The sequence below is a fragment of the Drosophila teissieri genome, chromosome 3L (assembly GCF_016746235.2).
Source record: "Drosophila teissieri strain GT53w chromosome 3L, Prin_Dtei_1.1, whole genome shotgun sequence".
In the NCBI taxonomy this organism is placed as follows: Eukaryota; Metazoa; Arthropoda; class Insecta; order Diptera; family Drosophilidae; genus Drosophila; species Drosophila teissieri.
Window position 1 is genome coordinate 2,747,847 of NC_053031.1, and position 19,571 is coordinate 2,767,417.

The 19,571-nt window shown below is 39.8% G+C and overlaps 2 protein-coding genes across 2 annotated transcripts in view; one reads left to right on the forward strand and one right to left on the reverse strand.

Annotated features, from left to right (window-relative positions):
- Positions 1 to 19,359, reverse strand: part of LOC122615508 (myocardin-related transcription factor B) — a 41,577-nt gene extending 22,218 nt beyond the window's left edge. Inside the window, exon 1 of the mRNA XM_043790442.1 lies at positions 19,021 to 19,359. Coding sequence (XP_043646377.1) covers positions 19,021 to 19,084 — 64 coding nt within the window. The 5' untranslated portion in view covers positions 19,085 to 19,359. The remainder of the gene's footprint in view (positions 1 to 19,020) is intronic.
- LOC122615510 (accessory gland protein Acp62F) lies at positions 1,556 to 2,076 on the forward strand. Its single transcript, XM_043790443.1, has one exon. The coding sequence runs from the start codon at positions 1,587 to 1,589 to the stop codon at positions 1,941 to 1,943; it is 357 nt and encodes a 118-aa protein (XP_043646378.1). The 5' UTR covers positions 1,556 to 1,586; the 3' UTR covers positions 1,944 to 2,076.
- Positions 19,360 to 19,571: the final 212 nt, after the last annotated feature.

The window sequence follows — 19,571 nt, forward strand, 5'->3', positions numbered from 1 at the left end:
TGCCTTGCTGGGCTTCCTACTCCTTTTCAAACCCATCGAAAGTTTTAGATTCAACTGTACCGCCAACGAGACTCTAGCGTGGTGTCCTACGGCATGTCCTGATACCTGCGCGTACTCCGGTCCTAGACTCTGCGTCTATAAGTGCGGCGGTCCTTGTGTGTGTAAGCCAGGATATATAATCAATGAGAGGATTCCGGGTTGTGTTCTGCGATCAGATTGCCCCAAAGATTATTCGTAAGGAATAAATGATAGAAGGTCTATCCACTTTTAAATGCTTTGGCACCAAGTTAGGGTGTAATATGGACTTTTTAAAAACAAGAAAGTAATCTTAAAATTAAAATACAATAATCTGTAGATACGGTTTTAAATTCCTTATAGCAGAAATAAACAGTAAAAGAAATACTTCACATCACCCGCACCTACACCGGTGACATTACATTAGCTATTAAGAAAAAGAAAACGCATTTTTTGGCAAGCGGTCTCGTGTGCTACGGGTCAATTAAATTACGTTTAAAGTCGTTTAAGTAAGGTATTCAAGACTTTACAGGTTATTTAATAGTAATAGTAATACAAATTCAATGAAATTGTAGATAAACTTACAATTATTTCATATGGATATATTTAAGTCACACAAATGGTATAATGGTCTGGAACAAAATCGCGTAGCAAATCTAATTTGGATTACTATACTAAAAACTCAGAGGAAATACAATAAATAGAGCACATCAGGGTAAAAAGGTAAACGTCTTCACTATCTACAATGATGATAACGTGCACCTTGAAAATCTGTGCCTTGCTGGGCTTCCTACTCCTTTTCAAACCCATCGAAAGTTTTAGAATCAACTGTACCGCCAACGAAACTCTAGCGTTTTGTCCTTCGTCATGTCCTGATACCTGCGCGTACTCCGGTCCTAGACCCTGCTACATGAATTGCGGCGGTCCTTGTGTGTGTAAGCCGGGATATATAATCAATGAGAGGATTTCGGCTTGTGTTCTTCGATCAGATTGCCCCAAAGATTATTCGTAAGGAATAAATGATAGAATGTCTATCCACTTTTAAATGCTTTGGCACAAAGTTAGGGTGTAATATGGACTTTTTAAAAACAAGGCCGTAATCTTAAAATTAAAATACAATAAAACCCTTTTCTTGTAATGCGTTTTCGATTTGTAAAACAGTAGTAAATTATAATCTGTAGATACGGTTTTAAATTCCTTAAAGCAGAAATAAACAATTACATTACATTAGCTATTAAGAAAAAGAAAATGCATTTCTTGGCAAGCGGCCTCGTGGTCTACGTGTCATTTTGGCGGAACTATGTGTGCTACGGGTCAATTAAATTAGGTTTAAAGTCGTTTAAGTAAGGTATTCAAGACTTTACAAGTTATTTAAGAGTAATAGTAATACAAATTCAATGAAATTGTAGATTAACTTACAATTATTTCACATTGATATATTTAAGTCACACAAATGGTATAATGGTCTGGAACAAAATCGCGTAACAAATCTAATTTGGATTACTATACTAAAAACTCAGAGGGAATAAAATAAATAGGCCGTAAAATGGTAAACGTCTTCACTATCTACAATGATGATAACGTGCACCTCGAACATCTGTGCCCTGCTGGGCTTCCTACTCCTTTTCAAACCCATCGAAAGTTTTGATTTCGGCTGTACCGTCAACGGAAGCCTAGCGGTGTGTCCTTCAGTATGTCCTGAAACCTGCGAGTACTCTGGTATAGGACCCTGCGTCCAGATGTGCGGCGGTCCTTGTGTGTGTAAGCCGGGATATGTAATCAATGAGAGGATTCCGGCTTGTGTTCTGCGATCAGATTGCCCCAAAGATGGGGTTCGTAAGGAACAGATGACAGAAGGTCTATCCAATTTTAAATGCTTTGGCACAGATATAGGGTGTTATAAGGACTTTTTAGAAGCAAAGAGGTAATCTTAATTTTAAAATGCAGTAATACGCCTTTTTTGTAATGCGTTTTCGATTTGTAAAACAGTAGTAAATTATAATCTGTAGATACGGTTCTAAATTCTTTAAAGCAGAAATAAACAGTAAAAGAAATACTTCACATCACCCGCACCTACAGCGGTGACCATTACATTAGCTATTAAGAAAAAGAATATGAATTTCTTGGCAAGCGGTCTCGTGTGCTACGGGTCATTTGGGCGGAACTATGTGACTGCAATTGGGGGACACAGAAAAATGGGGATTTCAGCACCAAGCCATGCGAAACGCGGAACACATTCGATATTGTATCACATCGGAAATTCCACTGTGAATTATTGAGAACTGTGTTATTCCACATGCTTTTCGCCCTGAACAATAAATGCACAGAATGCATACTTTGTGTGCTGGCCAGATTAGGCGCGGTGATGCATGGTGCGGCAATTGGGATTTAATTAAAAACTTAGTGGGCCAGCAACCGAATGGCGCACACTTTGATTTATGATTTAAGCCAAATAGTTTTAAAGCGCCGCCGCCGGCGGGGTATAATTCTCCTGTATAATAATTTTGCATGTTAAATTTCGCGCAATAACGAAAATGATATATAGAAAATAATCATAATTTTCACACTTGAAAGAGCGACACAAGACGTCCACGGCGACGACGCCCATTCGCATCGCGGCTTGTGCATTATTTCTTAATTAAATTTATTAATTGCACACAACACGAGCCGACGGCCGTACAACGGGGCGTATGCGCAACGCTCGCCCCCGCCAAGAGATGGAAATGAAAATGGGCGAGTGAGAGGGAGCAAGGAAAGCGCGAGAAGCGAGAGCAAGAAAAGCGAAGAAAAGCCATTTGAATGATTCATTTACGTGCCGAAAATTTAATTGTGCCAGCAGGTAAACCGCTTGTCGATGACGCCAAAGGCTAAGAGGACAAAAAAAAACATCATCATCATTATCCTCATTATCTGCAAGGCAGCTGAAACAGGGCTTAGCAAAAATGGTCAATCCAATTAAGGCAGCTCATTGAACTATTTAATTTTCTCATTAAGAAACTCTAGCAGTGGAGCAACATAAGCATTTGGTCAGTACATAAAAGTGTAGCCAAAAATGGCCAAACATATTAACCAAAATGTTTCACTTCACTTGCTCTTTTCGCACGTCACTAGGGGTTTTTCACGATTTTCTTGAATGACTGCCTGCAACATCCGCGCATCCAAACAGCACCTGTCAGCCAAGAGTATATCACCGTCCCCGTCATTCGGATCTGTCACAATGGCGAACTCTGGGGCATTTGTCACCCACTCACCTTTGCACCCTCGCATTCCCCGGCAGCCCACAAAAGCAATTAGTCGCAAGTAGAGCAGCACAGTTCTTTAAAATGTGTCATATTCGGCCAAAATAAATACCGAATTATTTTTGTGCCACGAATATTTATGCTATTTTGGTCTAAGCAAACAAAACTCAGCGGGACTTTGTGCTTGAGTGTCTCTTCGAAAATTAATTAGCTTCGCCAAAGCAAGGAATGCAACTTGGCCAAATGTTTTCCATGACAGTTGTCGACTTAATTCAATTAATTAGATAGCATTTTTGTTTCAGAGAGCTCAGGAAATTATGTACGCTGTGCCTTTCAGTTAAGAAACCAAGGCAACGAGTAACGAGTGTAATTGCCTTTAAAATGCATGCATCTAATTTGCCCGCATTTAATTCGGCTCTGCAAACTTTTCAATTTAAACTTTTTTTTTTTTTTAATTTTTGGGCAAATATGCCATTGCATAATTCGTGTTGTGTACACACTTTTTCCATTTGCATCGTCTCATTTTAACTTTTTCCTTTGATTCGCCCCGCCATTTCGGCGAAATCTCTCCTTTCCTCTCGCTTAGAGCAAACATTTGCATAATTTAAGTTTGATGTGGAAAGTTACGTGTTTGCCAGCGAAACGACAACAAGCTGGCTGGCTGGCTGAGTGAACCGTGAACTCAACGGCTCAATGGCCAAACAGGTGCAGCAGGTGAGCAGCCACCCGCTTTTCCCATTGGCGGAAAACGCCACCCAACTGCAACATTGTCGGATGAAAAATTGAGAGCTTAGCGCATTTGCTTGCAATGTTGCCAGGGAAAACCAGCTAAATCAGGAGCAACCTTGTCGATTCACGGCTACAGGTGTTTGTTGCTTTTGCACATGGAAATTCATTTAGATATACCAGAGAAATCGTGGGTGTGTAAATCGTGCAGCCGAATGGAAAACATTTCTTATTTTTGCCCACAATATTGAGACCCCTGTGAAATTGGTAACTTAGTTTCAAATACTTATTTAATAAGTAGCAAAAAATAAGTTTCTAAATTCGTGTCCACAATCGTAGGTGGTATATTTGGCGCTTTTGGGTCTGCAGTTTGTGCTGTTGCTCAGTTTTTGGTAATCTGTCTGATTATTTAACTTGCGCTAAATACAAATATTTAGAAAATATTTTGCGGCAATTTTTATGTTATTTTTCTTGGCAGCTCGACTATTCGGACATTTTCCCTCTCCACCGACAAAAGAATGAGGGTCATTAAGATACATATACGCCGGACAAAATCTTATTGTTCTATACTATATTTATATGGCGAGCATTATTCTTTCAAATTTATTCGACTTGGGCTTAAAGACGCATAAATAATCATACCTTAGTGCTCAAGTAGAGGTCGAACTGGGGGAAAATTAGAATTTGATGGCGCACTTTGTAAAAGGCACACTTTTCTCGATAACACCCACCTTTCGGACTGCCTCAATTAATCTGATAATTTGCAAAATAACCGGCCGGCAAAGCTAAAAATACCAAACACACAAACAGTGGAAAAAAGGGGAAAAAACACGAACTAAACACTTAAAACATTCGAGAGCGTTGAGTGCCGAACATTTGTGCAAACAGTGATTAATAAATTCTAGGCCTTCGCATGATAAAACTACAAAGAATGCCAGAGCAACAGCTGCTTCAACTTGAAAATATGTATTTGTTTTTCCAAACCAAGAAAGTTTTTTTTTGTTAGATTTCATGCAATAATAATACTCTGATTATTTTTTAAACGAATATGGCCTTAATACGTTGTAATTGAAATATATGTCTTGTTCTCGTCTTGCATACTCGTTTCGCATAAAATGTAGCAGCTCCTCATTAAATCAGCTAATTTTCCATTAAGCTAAAAACACCATCCCATTTACCAGCCATCAAATTCATAAATTATAAACATCGCCTGCACCACGAATAAATATCTCAATTAAGAGGCGGGTGAATGTGAAACATGCCTAAAATCGCAATAAATAAACAAAACGGCCAGCAAAAAAAAAAATACAGAAATTGTCGCTAAAGATATTTGCACCGCAAACGAAGCGAACAAAGTGCAGCGCCATCTGTGACACATGAAGCAAATTAAGAGCACCAAATGGCCAAAAACATAAAACAAAAACCCAATGCAAACGCCGCCCACGAAACAAAAAGATGTACAAGACTGGACGAGACGACAGTCCGTCATTTGATAAATTCGCATGGAATGATTTTAATTAAAAACCTGTAAATCTCATCTCGCCATCGGAATGTAGAAAACCGAACACAACATTCTGCGGACCGCGTAATAAAGTTGTCAAATGTTCTCAGACAACTCGAATATGTGCATAATTATGATGGATGTGCGTGCGACATTCGCCAATTGATGACTTCTGTTCGTCTTTGTTCTAAAATACTGTTCATTCAGGTCCCCATGTGGGCATTAATCATTTTTGTTTATGCCAAATTCGAATTCAAAAAGCCGTCAAGAAGGGCTGAACAGCAGGCAGCAATGCGGCCTATTCCATTGTCAATTTATTAGCATTTAATTTATTTATTACGCCTGTGCACGAAAGTGCACTTTAAGAGCTGTGACAAATCAATTAATTTGCATTTCTTTGCTCTCTGGCAATGAGGTAGGAAAAAACTAGCAATAAATCGAATATCACATAATATTCCGGACAGGCAAAATGATTTTATAAATACTAGTTGATAGCTTTTAATTTGAAATCAAACAGCTAAATGCCAGGACTTTTCAACGAAAGCTAAATAAATGTTTTATGAATTAAATAAGCAAAAAGCAGTATATCATAAATAAAAGCATGGCTAAAAATGTTATTTTTTTCTTTTATTTAAAGTCCCATTCGATTATTCGTGATGTTAATCATCAGATTCGAAATGGTCTCTGCAACACGCCCACCAAACTGCCAGAAACCTCTACCGATCTCTATAAAATATAGACACATATATATAGAATATATATAGTGTGTAGTGTAGCGCATACTTAGTGCCACCTTAAGGCAGCGTCAAAGGTAAAAACTTGGAGAGTATCAGGAAAAACGTGAAAAGTGAAATGGGAACGCCACAAATCTCCGTCCGAAAATAGATGGGCACAAAAGAATGGGACAGACAGGCGGACGGATTTGTGTTGACTTCTCTGCCGGCGGCAGGCGAAAAGTTGGTAACAAAAAGTAAAAGTGTGAAAGTTTATTGAGGCATTCCGTCTAAGCTGATTTGTTGTCCAGCTGCCCGGGCTTTTCCACTCGCCTTCCATTATTCGATGGAACTTTTCAGGCATTGCACAAGGGCAACAGTTGTCAGCTGCTCCGCTGCTCCAAATATTTACATGGAATGTGTGTAGCCGGATTTTCGGCCCCCCTGAAAATTCGTGTGTGTGCGTAAAAATTTTCCACGCCGGACGGCGTAAATCAAAAGACGGCGCAGCCCTTCAGATGTCTCCACTTTCCCGACTGCATTTCCCTTTGAAGGCAACTGTCAAAGGTATTCAGCAGATTTTCGGCAAGAGTTTCAAGTATGCGGGAGAGTTTGCAGCGAGGCTCCCTTCTTGCATTCCTCAACAATGAGTTTAAAGTGTGCAATCTTATGAACTTGGGTCTTTACTAAGTTTAAATTACAAATTGGTCTTCAATCTATTACAATAAACAATAATCTTGCAGTCATGTCAGCTCTTAGGCGTTCTTACAAGGGATAACTTTTTAAAGCAGTTTTTAAATGGAAAACTCGAAACCGAAAAGGCAATTTCGCATTAAATCCGAGCACTTTGGCCGCAAGGCCTTGTCGTTTGTTGACACTTTTCTGTGTTTTTGTTTTTGCTTGTATTTTTATTTTTATTTCGCATTTGTTTTGCGTTTGAAGTTATTTACATGTGTCGCCGCCTGACAATTGACGATACTGTCCCTTTTCACCGAGTTTTCCTCTTTTTCCCTGCTATATTTTATTTTTCAGCTCCCCTGCGCGCATAAAATGCCAGCGGTTACATTCGACACTGTCAGCGAGTAGGCAGATTTTTGCCTTCGTTTTTATCAAATGTTCAAAATTTGTTGTCAACATGTTACGACTGATTGTAAAACTCGCACTCTCTCCCTCTTGGCTGCTCCGTCTCTTTCTGATTGTGCTCGCCGTCTCGCTCTAACTTCCAAGTCAGTTTCGACTGAACAAATCGATTGATTGATTTCTCAGGTGTGTTCGATTGCGCTGACAATGACAACGATAAAGATCCGGCGACACGAAAGAATGGCAATTCAGCTGAGACAATGCTAAAATGTAGGTTTCTAGAACCAAACTACTTCACATCATCAGTGATACTTTATAAAATACCTCAGAACAACCCTATAAACATTAATTTATTACCTTGGGTTTATAAATAAAGTATATCATATTGTTTTGTAATAATCCTAACGCTTGTAACTGACAAAACGATATCTCTGCATTTGCTTTTAATTAATTATTTGGCTTTAAAACCATATCAAATCAATGTCACGTTCTGGCACTCATTTGATTCGCATCACCAACTGAAAGCTGGGTTGGTTGGTGGGTAAAACAACGTTTAGTTTTGTGTAACGCCATTTTACTTTTATGAGCTTCGCATGCGATACTCCGCATACTCCCCATGTATCCATGTATCCATGTCTGCGTGGATGAGTATCTGTGTGCGAGCGTGTATCTTTTAGTTCGGCGCTTGGATTGGAATGGAATGGAATGGATGGTGGGTGTGTTTGCATTTGGCGGCTAACAGCGGTTTGATTGAAACGCTGATTGTTGGAGCGTAGCAAATATTTACAAATGTAAACCAGGGTAAAAATCAACTATACCGCACAAAATATAATTGAATTGTTGCATTCATAAACAACATACGCTTGGGCTCAACCGAGAATCTATATAAAATAAAATGGCTTTAATAAAGAAACTCTACCTGCACTTCAAGCTAATCGGATAATAGAGAAAAATACTCTTTGAAAATGTTTTCTTTACTTCAGCAAAGCCGCAAGATCGATGAGCAATTCGCGACCTAAAACCTAAATACGGTGCTATTTTCGCCAATGCTCATTTAGGTACGCAGAAAATGCGCTTGATCTATGCTGATCCGATTCGATGCCATCCACATCCCCCATACCCCCTATACCCATCCCCATCCTCATCTCTAGCGATTCTCGACGTGGTCAGCCGCAGATGTATAGAAAGCAATGCCAAATAAAGATTCAACTATAGAAGGACTTTTGCGGCTGGCTTGCAGCCTGTAAATTAATTACATTCGGGCAAAAAGAAGCCGAAAAGAAAACAATTTTCCAAGCAAAACCAAACTAAAGCCGAAAACAAAACGAAACAGAAGACAAAACACACACACAGAGTCTACGAAGTAGGAAAGGGAAATTCAAGGGAGGGATGTGCAGAAGTCACTGGCAAAATAATAAAAACAGCAAATAAAACTCTCTCGTCTGACGTTTGGTTTTTGCATTTTTTATGCAGACCCAGCTAGAATAAAGTAGAAAATTATCCAACAGACAACCCGAGTCCTAAATAAACAAGACCAAAAACTGCACGGACATGGAGCCCGTACTGCCTCTGCTATTTTCCGACATAAGCGGACAAGTTAAGTTTCGAAATTATTCGGGCAGACCAGGGAAAATGCATTAGAATCTGCTTCTCATGCATGCAAGCAGAGGAACAAGAAAAAAAATGGGAAAAGCCATAGGGAAAAAATAAAGTCAAGCAGAGACGACGGCGTCGACAAGATGCGTGCCAAGTTATTTGCCTTGCAGCCGCATTATTTGGTCTTATTTGGTCTAAAAAAGTGGAGGCCTATTGCCATTGCTCTGGGCTCAGAGAGTCTGACAATGCTTAGGATCCCCGATCCCCAATCCCCAACCCCCAATCCCCGATCCCCAATCCCCGATCTCCGAACCCCAATCTACAATCCGACTGACAGTTGGCTCGTGTCGATAAAATGCTGCCGCGGCGGCTTAAGTGCCATCGTTGGGCCAATCTATTTTCGTTTGGCCGCCGGACGTTGCAAACAACGCCTATGCCACATTTCTGCGTCCAACGTGTGCAGCATAAATTCAAATCGAGGAACGTAAAAAAGTAAGCAACCACAAGAACCACATATTTTTTGGTAGTTGGGCACTTGAAGGGCCATCTAAAGTGCACGACACTTTAATTACATAAACGCCATTTAACCAGCACAAGTTTGTTGCATTCTCCAGAGCGAATTAATGACGGATGGCTGGCTTATGACTTTATGACTTTATATTTAAATATATATATAAATATTACAACATACATATAAATTCATTCAAACCTAACTCATCAAAAACAACTTTTCATATTTTAAGTGCCCTAAATAAACTTTATTTTGCCTTGGTCATAGGCAACATGAATTGCTCCGCTTCTATTACAAATCCAAATCCATTTGTGTCGTGCATCATACATTTTATATGCTGCGAAATGTTTACAATAAATGTATATCCTGGCAATTACTTGGCAAACTTTTCCACTTTTCAACAATCTTTTTCGAATAGGGCCGAACCGGCAAATAACAGACAGTTTAAAATCGAATTACTCACATAATTTATATGCACAGCCTCGAACAAGAAGAAACTCGCAACTCGCAAGGGAAAGGGAAAGAAACGAGGGGAGGCACAGGCATACAGCAGATATAGAAAATCCGAGCTAATGCAAAACTTTCACAGAACGCCCTCGCACTTTCACCTCCCAACTGAACACCGACCACCACCCTCCACCCCACTTTTCCACTTCCCCCGTGTGTTTGTTTGTTTGTTGTTGCTGCCCGTCCGTTCGCCCATACAATATTTGTCCTTCATTTGAAAGTCAAATGCGTGTGAAGCGAAGAAATCTGTTGCTTTCTCGACCAACCGACTAACCGCCCTGGGGTCTTAAAAACAAAAAAAAAAGTATATAAAATAAAAAAAAAAGAATCAGCCGCCCTCACCGCGAAGACAACAACATTATTTTATAGAAAGGAATGAAACAGCCGAGACAAACCAGAGGAATGTATGAAAAACACAACATAAATTCTAAAAAGCTGACAAGCATATAAAAAAGCATACACACATATATATACATATATACTATACTATAGTATTGTATAGTATAGCATCGTCATTGATATAAAAACTATGGAACGACGGGAAATTCGGTTAAAAATAAATGCAGGCCCATCAAAATTTATGGTTATGATGTCGCTGGCTCTGTTCGAGCAATTAACAACCACGGCAGGGAGCCCGAAATATAATTTAAACCTTCGAGGTGAAAAGGTTGGACCCCCTCGAAGGATACAGAAATAGTACTGAAAGTCAAGTTTTAATTTCTAAGTGCAATGCTTGAAATTACTCGTCTATATTTGTGAACAGCTACACTTGAAATTGAGTTGGAATTACATTACTTCGAGGCTTGTTTACTTCTCTTTAGCTTTCATAAATAAGGAGTTTGTAATGTACTATTTAGCTCGCTACTATTTGTATTGATATTAAATAGTTAGTCATACTGAATGATTCTGTGATGTTTCACTGAAAAGACTGCTAATAAAACTAGCAGAACAAAAAATGCTAAACTTTTAATCTGTGCATGATGAGCCGCCTGCAATGGCAGCCAAATATTTAAGTTAACAATACGCAGCATAAACATAAACAATTCCGATGGGAAATGCGCAACTGAAACCAATAAAAAAGTCAGCCCAAAATCGGACAGATCACGAACTAAACAATAGCGAATCGAGGAACAAAAAAAAAATGGAAGGGGAAAAACAAATGTATGCAAATCAACAAATTTCCACTAATTGTGGGCAGAAACTAGATGGCGGAGGTTATTGGCCAGGACCAACAATTAGGCCCAAAAGCACAAGATGGCCAGGCCATATCTATCGGAATGGGGCATTAACATGTGATTTGCTTGAAGAGTGTTAATTGCCATTTGATTGTTTCGCATTTTCACAGGCGGCCCAACATCGCAATTTATGCAAAATCTTTGTAAAATATTGGGCCATGTCTGCGTTTACATTTTCATTATGGTGTCCATAATTTCTTCCCTTCTTTTTTGCCGCCATAAAAGTGGGACACAGCTTCTTCGCGGGCTAATGGCAAAATATTAGCTAGATGTCAATGAACTGAAGTGTCTGCATGTGTTTCACAATAGGAGCAATATCTGCCCCTTTTATCACACCATATATACATGTACATATTTATTGGGCGCAGAGTTCAACGTTCTATAGAAATTGTTGAAAAACCAATTTCCAGTGTGAGCCAATGCAGATTTTTATTATACAGAAGCTGACAATCTTTGAAATTAAATTATATTTACAAGAATCAAGTGATAAAAAACACAAGCGCAGTTTAAACATTTCTTAGAGGTCTTTATTGCCTCAAAGTAGCCTTCAAAGTAGCATTTTCTTCCCCAGGGATGAGTAATTTTTCATGAGTTGCCTTTTGCAGACACTTTCCCAATAAACGCTCAAAGTTAGCTTGCTAAATAATCTATGAAATGGACCCAAAAATGGAAACCTCAAAGTGTATTACCGCCTTCATGCACAACAATTGACTCCCCAGAGCAAAAGCCATCGCAAGAAACTTTCCTGGGGGACGGCAACACATCTGATTACGTATACGCCCTGTTGGCAGCTTTGGCAAAAGGCCAAAAACCGACTTTGATGCGTTTTTAAGTTGGCTCTTTGAGTGCCAATTTTTGTCTATTTTTTTTTAGCTGGCCAAACTTTTCCATTACCACATCAACACTACTACACTTTAAGCCAGGGCACAGGACAGGAGCTAGCTAACATTTTGGGGTCAAGTCGACATTAAAATAGTTTAGGGATTTGTATTTATGTTGATTGCATTGTCGGGCCAACTAACTGGCATGTGCATGGGATTTGTGGGGGAAATTGAAAAGTTGTGTGCTGCCAGATTCCAGATTTCAGCATCCAGAGATTTGCGCCATGTCAGCGAGTGTAAAATGCAATTTCTTTCAATGCCTCTAAAGGACAATAGCGGAATGAAAAAGGAGTGCTGAAGGTAAATTGACACCCCTTTAAATCATAACATTATTTTATTTAATCACACATGTTTTTGGAACACCTCTATGATAAATTGAGTTTGCACTGGCAAACATGTGAGAAAAACTATCGCATGCACTTTTGAAGTGTACCAAAAAACAAAGCCGAAGGTGTGAAAAACTGTATGGAAAAGTTGAAAAGTGCGAAAGAGTCAAACATTAAATTGACCCCCAACCAAGAGCAAAGATAGCAGCAAACAAAAAAGCATAAAGAGAACTCGAATCGTGCAACATGCACCTGTTTCAACTTCAACTCGCGGGGTTTCTATTTTTATCGTACGGCCTGCAGCGCCTGGTCTTTATTTCTGCTCTACGTTTTAGCTCTTTTGATTTCCTTTATGTCATTTTGCCATTTTGATATTTTTTTTTGCTGACCCACATTGACAATATTCAGGTTTATTAATATGCATCAGACAACTCCGCCCAGCTGTTGTTGTTTGTTCAGCGGAAATGAAGTTATCCGACTTTGCCGGCATTAATTGCCCACTGCACGAGCGAGAACTACTCTAATTAAAGATGCAAAGCTGCAAAGCAGCATAAGCAGGCAGTAATTGTTCGCCAAGTGAACTAATTGGCATTCAAAGGATATCAGCAAGGCTACTTCGAATCTCTCAGTTTAGAAAGCGACTTTAAAACGACTTAAATATTTTAGTATAATAAATTTGCGTAATATATTTTCAATCATTTCCCTTAAGGCAACCACCAAAAGCAATCTCCGTTTCATAATTCATTATCCGATGGTTATGCGTTGTGAAAAATCACTGCCTAATTTCAAACACATTTCACGTAGACTCGAAGCATTTTGGGATCCCTGACTAATTAGCCACTCGGATCACGCGTCTGTCCAAGTCCAATCCTTTTCGAATCAGTTTCTTTTTCTGGAAGACCCATCCAGTCATCTATCGCTCAGCAGTCCCAGCTCCTCCTCCTCATCCCATCCCGTTGGCCAATTTATCTATATCGGAGCGGCATTATAAATACAATGACCACACTTCTTGACATGCCATGGTCAAATTTTTGTGCATTTGTCAAAGCGAAAATAAATCACAAAACGCCAAACAAACAAAACGCAACGCAAATGACAATTTCGTTTGGTTCTCGTTTATTTTTATTTTTTTGCTGTATTTTTTTTTCGCCAATTGCGTTGCGTGTTTGGACGCTTTTGTTTAAAAGAAGTGTTCGTTTATGCACTCGAAAGAAATTGGGGAATCTGACATAGTTTTCGCTCAGGCAGAAAGTCGAAAGCCTGAGATATAGATGCCATATAGACCCGATTCCGTTGACAGCATAAAAAGCGCTGCTAAAAAAGCGAATTATATGCAAAAAGCAAATTTCATGCCACATTTAAAATAGCCACCGCAATGTTTTGTAATTTATCAACGCCCGCCCGCACCAGATACTCGCATATATACTCGTACCACATAAAATACAGTGCACATATAGTATAGTATAGTATGGTATGGTATAGTATGTGCGGTGGCAGGCGTGTGACTGCTGCAACGATGTTGCAATGCAATGGCCACGGCGAATGCAAAATGCAGACATTTCTTGACACTTCTCTAAATAGTTTTGCGTGCGACGCAGCCAGCAGCAAGCAGCAGCCAGGGAAAACCAAGGAAAATGCGAGGAAACTCGCAGGGAAATGCGGCGTGGATGGGGTGTAGGTAAAACGCACACGGTCACTCGAGTGCCAAAATGTCCCCGCACGCCATTAAAAACGTTGCGAAAATTACACAGCAAACTGAAAGGTGTTCTAATGAGGCGTGCGCCGGACTCTGTTCCGAAATGTGTGTATTTTCGTGGGTGTTTTCGCGCTAAATGGGGCTGCTTTTGCGTATGGATGGGGGCAAATGGCCATTTGCAGGAGTGTTGCCCCACAAGATAATTCTAAAAGTTTAGCCGAAGTTTATGGGCTGGAAATCAGCGAAATGGTTATGTCCTGAAAATAACATTTACATTTTCTGGCTCTGATAACAGTAATGAACTGCATTCAGGTAACTGCAAAAGGAAGGTGCCTTAAGATTCTCTTTTCACCTGAATTACTTGCAGCAACCTTGCTGAGTTTTCAGTTTGCACAACCATCTTTCGTTCTTAGCCCAGCCATTGGCCTCGATTTTAATGCTGCAATTTTCATTGAAATGAGTTCAAAATCAAGGCCGCCGCCGCCATCGCGTCGGGATTTTGGCCATAATGGTCATGCTACATCATCCCGGTCTCGATACACTTGGGTCTTGAACTCGACCCTAGCGATGCCATGAATACAAATTGTTGCATTTACAATAAAAAATTCATGGGATTCCATTTCAATAAGCGAAACGGCCGAGTAAATGCAGTCGGGGCAAGGCGAATCAGTTTATTAAATAAAAGGCAATGTGAAACATGAAGAACGACCTTTGCAAAGACACAGACGCACGCTTCTCGCATGAAAACTTCACTAAAATAACCAAGGAAAATATTCGCCAATAAGTCAGAAGGGGAATTTAACGATACAAAGATAAAGGGGCGAAGAGGAGCCAGGTAATTTGTTTATCCAGCGCAAGGAACACCTGCAGATTGCCAGCTCGATATCCCAGAGACAAGTCCCCCTCTTCTCGTTCTCGTTCTCTGTGTTTTCCACATTTTTTCCGATTCTTTTGTGAGATTGGAATGCAGTAGTTTCCAGTGGCAATAGCAAATTATTGCTGTCTTTCAGGAGAAATGAGTAAAAGCACAAGAGGCAAAGATACTTATGCAAATAGAACAGAAGATTATTTGTACTGGCTTTGAGTTCGCTACTTAGGCAAACTTTAACTAGAAATTAAATGTTAAAATATCAAAAAGCTACGCTGTTTAACTTTCATTTATGTGATCATCAAGCTCGTGAATATTTCATTCTGATTTCAATATCTAATACGCCCACTTGTAGGCCTAATACCCATTGTGAATTATTCAGACAGTGCTTAGAAGTATAGATGTATGTTGGTATGTAGAATTGCGCCCACCCCTTTAAAAACCACCCCCCCCCACCTGTTTTCCACCCCCGCACACGCCCACACACTGTTTATTTGCACAAATGCGTGCGCTTTCGTTTTCCGAATTTTCCAACGAATTTCTTGGCCGGCCAAGTTGCAAAACGAGGTAAAACTGGACAATGTGGGCTATATAGCGCTGCCATACGCTGCGGATTCTCATTATATACATATATCCACGGAAAACTGCCTGTTGCTGTTGTTGTTTAGGTTTCTCGCTCGAGAACATGTGTCTGCAACATGCAAAAGTAATGCACACTGCGTAAAGCGGGGGAAATAGTAATCCTTTTTTGGTTTTATATGGCAAGCGATATTGTTAGTACAGTAAAGTTAACAATTGGGTTAAGGAGTGACCTCATCTTAAGGGAATTATAACACTAATAATGTGAGTTTTAAAATTTGTAAAAATATTTTCCCTAGTGTAGCTGAACTTCTCCGCTGTTTTTCCCCTAGAAAACCAACGATCGATTCCCTTCTCTTTCTTTGCCGCGTACATGAATTCTGACTTTGACTGGACGCTGCCATTTAATGTGTGTAAACATTGCGCAAGCTAGAAACAAAAAACAACAAAACAAGCCAGAAAAGCAGGAGTAATAAATTTCTATATATTCATACGCCCCGTTGTACACGCTCGTCCAAAAAACGAACAAGACGCCAGAAAGGGAGGCAAAAAGTGGTCGAAAGTGGGACGGACGGAGGATCCAAACCCAGGCTGATTCAGACAACAACCGAAATTTGACTACAAAAATGGGCAAAATGCAAATACACACAGTCGGCCGCAATTTTCATGTGTGCGTTTGGCTTTTTCGGCAATTTTGCGGCATGTTTTTCACACATTGGCGCGCTGTGGGGAAAACTGAGGAAAAACAATCGAACACGACGCTGTGGCTGCCATGGAATATCAATATTCATACTCGTATTCGTGTATTCGTATATTCGTGTATTCGTATTCCTATTCATTCCCTTCGATACGAAATAGCCAAGATGATGATGATGATGCAAGTGCAAATTTATTTGCCACTTTGTGTGCGGCTCGCCGAGTTGTAAGTGAAATTTTGAATTTGCCATTGGGCGGCTGGCTGGAAAAGCCTCCAAGTTGATTGATTTTCCAATTGCAAACTGAGTGCTTTTGGGTTAGTAGTTTTGGGGCTACAGAGAGCGAAATCGGTCAGGATGGGACATGAAAATTACTTGCTTAAATCTATTAAAAATAATAATGAAATATTTAATTTAAACAATTACCCTTTTAATCAAAAAAATGTTGTATATAATTAAAGCTTGACATTATTAACTAACATAAACTACAATTTGTTCTCCGTGCAACAAACAGTTCAATGAGCTTTGGCAGTTCGACCAACGATTGATCCCCAAATTCTTCGGCTGAACAACTGAAAATGAAAATTTCCCCCTTTTTGAATTCACAGTTCAGCACGATTTGTCTCCCCCCAAACAGAGAAGCAATCGAATGAGATGTCAGGAATGCCCGGACAAAGGGAATTCAATGGGTGGCAAGGGGTAGCTGAAGCTGAAGAGGACGACTGTAAATAGCCCCAGCAACACTCATTTTAAAGTGTTTAGGAGCGCTCACACGCAGAAAACACAAAATGACAACACCTTGTGCCCCAGTCAGCACTAAAAATTACATTGAAAATGGTCATAAAAACCAGGGAAAATGAAAAGAAAAACAGGCTGGAAAGGGACAGCAGTCGCCTGTGCCTGTCTCGCATTTCTTTTTCATTAAATTAGATATTATTCTTGCTTTGGTCGCATGGCAGCTAATTTTGTCGAGCAGGCTGCCCCTCGTTTATCATGTAAATAAAAAAGCCATAAACGAAAAAACCAAAATTAAATTTTATCCAACATTCTGGTGCAGTTGTCTAATCACAGCCATCAGATTCACTATATATCACAAGGAATAAAACTATATATATGCGCGCGCGATATATTGAAAGAGTGTCAAGGCTTGGAAAATTTTACGTTCCGATTAGCCGCAAGAAATGGAATTTTTCTCCTCTTCTCTGCTATTTGTAAACAAGATTGCATTGTTGTAAACAAGTCGTTTATATGGCCGAGATGATTTGGCTTAGCCTGTTGTTCGCTGGGTTTTTAGTTTGATTAATTCTCGGTATTAGAGTAATTTATTTATTTTTAAACGCTTCGGGCGAAAGTTTATTTATCATGTGGTTTCAACAAGTGGCAGCAGCGGAGATAAAAGGAAAATTAAAGGAGTTTTCTTTAAAGCGTGCATGGATTTGAGAGCTAAACTATTGTATTGGTTTAGGAATATTATCAGGTAACGTAATTATTTATTTTTTTCGTAAATATTGCATTACAGATTATGAGTTGTTTATTGTTAAAGATTTTCTTTTTTTTTCGAAAGGTGATCGGTTATGAAAGACCTCTTCCTATATAAGTTGCATATGCCCATTTATCAGTATCAAATATTTTCCGTACGATTTTCGATTCGGCGACTGCGTTTTCTGGGGTTCGCCCACGCTTTGTTTAACTTTAGCACATATGCTGGGTTCCTCGTTACATTATATATTCATACAATGTCTGCATTTGTTGACAACATTTTACAATGCTTTATTTTTAACAGCTCGTTAGCCAAGGCGCAGAAGGGCTGGGGGTGGTGGGTGGTGGTGGGGTGGTGGGGTGCGTCGTAGATGGGGCGGGGACGGTGGGCTGGTCAGTTTGACATTGAGCGCGTGCCAAGCAGAAAACGCACGGCCAAAAGGCAGCAAAAACGAATAAAAAAACAGCCTCCGCTCATTAGGGACAACACTTTGCTTAATTTAACTAAACTAACTAAAACGCGTCTCACAGATTTTTCAAAGCATTCAGTTTTAAATATCGCATAGCTCAAACAAAATCAAATTTTACCCAATTCTAGAATTTAATATCTAAGAATAATTTATTACAAGTTTATGCCTCCGGAACTCTTAATTTTTTTAAACATATAAGAAGAAAATATGGTTTAAATTTGAACATCTAACAAATAATTAACACTCTCAGCGATTTAATATTACAATTGAGTGATTTGCACTAAATAACTAAATTGCAATCTGAATTGATTTGCCACAGAAGTCACGAGATATAAAATACAATCCAAGCAAGTGCGTACAGGTAAAAAAAAACTAATTAAATAAGTCAAATAACTTAGCAAAATATTTTGACATTTCCGGTCACATTTTAATGTTGTCAAAATCCGGGCGAAAGTAAATTTTTCCCCAGCTAATCTCAAGGCCTATTTTTTGCAGCCGGTGGCGTTAGCTGTCATGATTTTCCACTAAAAATTTTAAGTAGACCCGTCAGCGACTTTGCTCCAATTTGCTTTTGGTAGCAGGAAAAACTAAGTGGCCAGCAATTGCTGCCGCAGGGCAAAGAGCAACAAAAATTAAAACAAACAAATGGAGAGCAAAGTTAATGTCAGTCAAGTGGCGGGGGAAAGCAGGGAGCGCGCAGGGGTATGGTGGCAAATCAAGCATAAATCTTTCAATTGTGTTTGGATTTTGGGCCGGAGTTAATAGCCAAGAACAGCGGCGGTTAACGAACCCGCTGCACTGCACTGCACTTTTCCGGCCATTGTTGTTTACATAGAACATATAGGTGGTGGATAGGTAGATATCTGGATATTTGGATAGGTTGGATGTAAGATCTAGGCATACCCTCACAATGTTTGCAACATTTTGCTGGTGGCTCATCGCTGGCGGCGTCGGCAATGACCGGCATGGTCCCCGCGAACCACTGGAACCACTGAAGCCCGGTGGTGCAGTCCTTTCGGAGTTTCTTTTTCGGATCCTGCTTGGCTCGAAGATCGGCGGTGATCGACGGGCTATTAGAAACACATCCTTGGATTTCGGCACTAGGGACACTCGCGCGACACAACCACCTGCTGTCAGGAATCTATGGTTTCTTCTCTATCAATCTTCGCTAGCTCGGATATATCTTTTAGCAGGGTTTTCAGCAATGGAATGTTGGCATTTTCGTAACACTTCTTAGGCTAAACACTTTAAGATCAGTTAGATCGGTTAGATCGGGCGTAAGATCCTCTCTCGGTTCGCTATAGTCCGCTACTGACGGTGCTAATCGTTCTGCTGTCTGTCGTCTGTGTGGGACGTCACGCCAGGCTATTTCTAGTCTTTTTTGGCTTTCACATTGCGCTTTTCCGTGAAAATCGTCTGTTTTCGTTCGAGAGACGTTCAAACGTGAAACCTCC

Bases quoted from the DNA above. Each gene is read 5' to 3' on its own strand.
- LOC122615510 (XM_043790443.1), top strand. From the start codon at position 1,587: ATGATGATAACGTGCACCTCGAACATCTGTGCCCTGCTGGGCTTCCTA.